A 4,815-nucleotide genomic window follows, 5' to 3' on the forward strand; every position below is an offset into this window, starting at 1 on the left:
GGGCGGGAGGCTCCTCTGATGTGTCCCTGATGTTGAGCGTCCTCAGGAAGGAAGGCATGGTCTCACGAGAGGGGAGGAGTGAGAGAAGGCATCCAAAAGGAAGCTGGGACAAAAGACCATGTGCGCTCTCCTCCGTTGCCCGCCCCGGGACAGAGACAGCTGGCATCGCCAAGGCGGTAACAAGGCAGAGAGGGCACCTCCCATGGCTCCCAGCCCCTGCGGTCCCTGCGGGTCCCTGCGGGTCAATGGACTCCAATTCTGCACCTGTGAACCCTGATTGCAAGTATCCTCTAGCTCCACAGTGCCGAATATTTTGTCTGTTTTAGCTCCTCTAAGCATGATGGTCAAGGCATCACCCACAGGTCCCCTCACCAATTTCATAGGACTGGAGCTGTGTGCAGTGTGAACGTCTGTGAGAGACTAAGGAAGGGGAAGATGTTCGCCAGTAAGTTATCAGCAATTATCTAGGTGGAGTGAAATTTTAGGTGGGTTTTTTTTTTCCTTCCTTATACTCTCTGCCATTGTTTTATTTTAATTTTTTTGAAGATTTTATTTATTTATTTGACAGAGAAAGAGACAGCCAGTGAGAGAGGGAACACAAGAAGGGGGAGTGGGAGAGGAAGAAGCAGGCTCCCAGCAGAGCAGGGAGCCTGATGTGGGGCTGGATCCCAGGATTCCAGGATCACACCATGAGCCAAAGGCAGATGCTTAACAACTGAGCCACCCAGGCGCCCCATCTCTGCCATTGTTTTAAAATATTAAAATAGACATGTAATCATCTCATGACAACAAAAACAGTATTTTCGTTCTGTAAAAAACAAACTACTCTTTTAGAGGAGAAAAATAAGCTGTATATGAAGACTAGGAAAATTATCAGAGACGGATGAATTTTTTTAAAAATTGAAGGAGGAATCGAACCCAAATCTAATTTGCTTTGAAACTTACACTGCAAAACACAAGCCCTAATATGGTTTACAGGGTCCGTGGGTGCCAAAGAAGTAAATTAAGAAGTCAACTGGACAACGTGTGTGTCACAATAGATACTGGTATTATTCAGATACACAAGTGAGTTGACAAATCACGAGGCCGTGGACCATTCAGTGTTGAGTGGGCTCACGATGATACAGTATTATTAAAATATGGACATTATGGTTACTGGAAGGAATACAAAGGACACACTCACAAAGAACACACTCTCAGCAGAGCCTAGCTCATACAGCCAAGAAAGAAGACAGAAAACACTCTGGCTTCACTTCATTCTTTTCGCAACATCCGAATATGCGTGTTCGATCTCCTGGTCAGCTGGACATGTATTCGTGAACTCATCCCTAGCATAAGCATTGTTCAAGTATCTCCAGATGCCAGTCATTTCAGAAGGAAATTCGAAATCTCTGTATCTCTTGGCCACGATCTGAAAATCACGAAGAAATAATCAGCAAAGGAAAAGTCCAGTAATGTAGACAATTAGATCAGACAATCCACTCTTTTGAGGTGTGTGATACATTCTCTTTCTCAAGTCCTGCTGTAGTCTTCCTACAGCCAGTCAGGCTACCCCAAATTGCACTTCAACTTTGAGACAGGAAAGTTCCTGAAAGTATGGGGCTCGAAACAGTGGCTCCACACAATCCTGCCCACCAGTTTATCCCAGGTAGTCCTTGGGACCCACCGGCATGAATCTGGTCTCTACTCTGGGGGACTTCTTGCGTTGCCAGCAGTTTGGGCTTTGTGTGTTCTGCTGCTGTGTTATTTGGTGCCTAAAGATTCATGAGGATCTTCAGTTTAGGTTGTGCCAGATTCACGGTGAAGTGCTGTTTTTCCTACTTGCCGAGCCTCCTGAAATCCCAGGAATCTGTGTATATTATTCCTACAGGTTTCCATCATTCTATCACTGAAGAGACCATCTCGTTGTCAACAAAGGAACACAAATCCTTATCCTCGTGGAAATGGTGGATGTGAGGACAGGGCAATTGAGAGGGAACATCATGGGAAACACAACAGTGTGAGATGTTTCCTTTGGCCGGAAGGGAATTTGTCAGAAAGGAGGGTATATTCTGTTGGGGACTCTATCGGGTTCCTGGGGCTGCTGTAACAAAGTATTATAGCCTGGGTGGCTTAGAACAACAGAAATTTATTCTCTCACAGTCCTGGAGGCCAGAATTCCAAGATCAAGGTGTCAGCAGGGCACATGCCCTCTGGGAGCTCTAGGGAAAGATCTGTTCTCTCCCCAGTTTCTGGGAGTTTCTTGACTTTGGGCAGCATAAGAGCTCTCCTCACATGGCATTCTCCCTACGTGTGTCCCTGTGTCCAAATTTCTTTTTCTTATAAGGACGCCAGTCCTATTGGATTGGGGGCCCACCCTAGTCCATTTTAACTAATTACATCTGCGAAGATCCTATTTCCAAATAAGGTCATGTTCTGATGTACTGGAGATTTGGACATCAACATATGAATTTGGGGGGGACGCCATTCATCCCCTAACAAGGACCCAGGGCTACAAAGGTAAGTTCTGCTTTGTTGCCTCCTATTGCATCATTTCTGGGATGTCTGGATGAAGTGAACACGGGACAACACAAATTAGAAGATCTTTGGGAACCATTACTCAGGTTTGCAGACCAGAAGCCATTGATGCAGCAAAACGAGACAATGTAACTGTCAGAAACCCTCCTAAATTATCGAACATCTTTCACCTGAATTCAACCTTACTGCTATTAACGTTAAGAATTCTGCTTTCCTTTCGTTTGCAAAACAAATTTTCTATTTTAACATTTTTTTAAAGATTTTATTTGTTTATTTGACAGAGAGAAAGACAGCCAGCGAGAGAGGGAACACAAGCAGGGGGAGTGGGAGAGGGAGAAGCAGGCTTCCAGTGCAGCAGGGAGCCCACGCGGGGCTCGATCCTAGGACCTCACGCCCTGAGCCGAAGGCAGATGCTTAACGACTGAGCCACCAACATTTTTTTTAATTTAAAATTTTTTTTAATTTTGAATTTTTTTCTAAACTTTAACATTTCTGAGCAAATTTATTAAGTGCATGTCTCCTATAGATGTAATCTTGTTTTTATGGTAACACATTCTGAATTTAATACTTACTCTGCTTTCTGTCTTTCTGTGTATATTAATGTGTGTGTGTGTGTGTGTGTGTGTGTGTGTGCTCTTCTTTCTGCTAACTTAGAAGCTAATTTCCCATGGTTTCTGATATAACCTTATATAATAGAGATTCTCTATTTCTTGATTTGTCAAGTTTGGATGATATCTATTAACTCCTGATTATAACAAATGAGGAAATTAATACAACTACACTTTTTTTTTCCATTTCTTCTCCCTTATCCCCCTTCCACTGGGTGTAAAAACATCGGAGTTTACCACGTTCTGATTCTGTTCTGTAACTGTAAGTCTCAACATTATTTAATCTTTAGTTCTGTCTTTAGATTTAATTTTTTTTAAGATTTTATTTATTTATTTGACAGAGATAGAGACAGCCAGCGAGAGAGGGGACACAAGCAGGGGGAGTGGGAGAGGAAGAAGCAGGCTCATAGCGGAGGAGCCTGATGTGGGGCTCGATCCCAGAACGCCGGGATCACACCCTGAGCTGAAGGCAGACGCTTAACCGCTGTGCCACCCAGGCGCCCCTGTCTTTAGATTTAAATAGGTTTTATATTTATATTTATCACCAACTTTTTATATTACACACCTCCTCTGTTCCTGGACTCTTATTTTGATGATCGTTTTATTATTTCATCACAGAAAAGTTTTTATTTTTTAAAAAAATGTCTCAGGAGCACTTATTTTAGTAAGACCAGAAGTCCAGGTAACAACAATGCTCGCATCACACAATCTTGCCTTTGATTCTCTGCAATTATTAACCCACTGTTTTCTGGTTTGTTTGTTTTTAAGATTTGTTTATTTATCTTAGAGAGAGAGCAAAAGAGAGCGTGCAGTGGGGAGGAGGGACAGGGAGAGAGAGAATCTCCAGCAGACTCCCTGCTGCGCACACAGCCCGATGCAGGGCTCGATCCCATGACCGAGGAGACCATGGCCTGAGCCAAATTCAAGAGTTGGGCACTTAACCAACTGAGCCACCCCGGCGCCCCTGTTTTCTGGGTTTATTGTGGTCGTGGTACGTATGAGGCCAGTCTGAATTTCTTCCCTCTGTGGGTGGCTTTAGTCTTTATTATATTATTATTATTGTTGTTGTTGTTGTTGTTGTTACTCGTATTGTCTGAACACCCGAAGTGTTCTTTTGATCCTCAGTGTTCAGTAATTTATCAGGTATGTCGTAGTGTGTTGAATATTCTGGACTATTTCCAATCTGACTTTTCCAATCATGGCATGTTGTTTAAACTGAAAGTTCAGATCATCCTTGAGTTCAAAATAATTTTCCCTCCTTCCTCTCTTTTCTTTTTCCTCTCCTGCTCTCTGGTTCCTAATTATGTACCTCGAGGAAATCTCTAATCACTTTTATCCCTTGCTTCTTCTCCATTTAATTTTGGATGATGCTCTCAGGCCTGTCCTCTAGGTCCCTGATGAATTTCGGCAGTGTCTTTTCCTAGGCCTCGTTATTTGTAATGTAACTTTTATTTCTGAAATTTTTAAGTTTTTGCCTTGAGTTCTGCCAACCTGATTTTCATCTTCCTTGTAATATTATATATTTTTTTGATATCTTGTTCCTGTATCTGAGCTTTTTCTCAAAAGATCCTTGTTCTCGTTCATGTCTTGGAGGCCGTAGAGAAGAATTGGACTAGAACGTATTTTCATTTACTGGAGCAATTCCTCATCAGATATGTGTTTCTCATTTGCCTTTTCCTCTTCAGATCCT

At 42.7% G+C, this 4,815-nt stretch overlaps 1 protein-coding gene across 1 annotated transcript in view; it reads right to left on the reverse strand.

The window, feature by feature from the left end:
- Positions 1-1,027: 1,027 nt before the first annotated feature.
- CLIC6 (chloride intracellular channel 6) overlaps positions 1,028-4,815 on the reverse strand; it is a 44,193-nt gene continuing 40,405 nt past the window's right edge. Inside the window, exon 6 of the mRNA XM_008701865.2 lies at positions 1,028-1,411. Within this exon, the coding sequence (XP_008700087.2) occupies positions 1,250-1,411 (162 nt within the window). The 3' untranslated portion in view covers positions 1,028-1,249. The remainder of the gene's footprint in view (positions 1,412-4,815) is intronic.

The sequence above is a fragment of the Ursus maritimus genome, unplaced genomic scaffold, assembly GCF_017311325.1.
Source record: "Ursus maritimus isolate PB19 unplaced genomic scaffold, ASM1731132v1 scaffold_4, whole genome shotgun sequence".
NCBI classification, from domain to species: domain Eukaryota; kingdom Metazoa; phylum Chordata; class Mammalia; order Carnivora; family Ursidae; genus Ursus; species Ursus maritimus.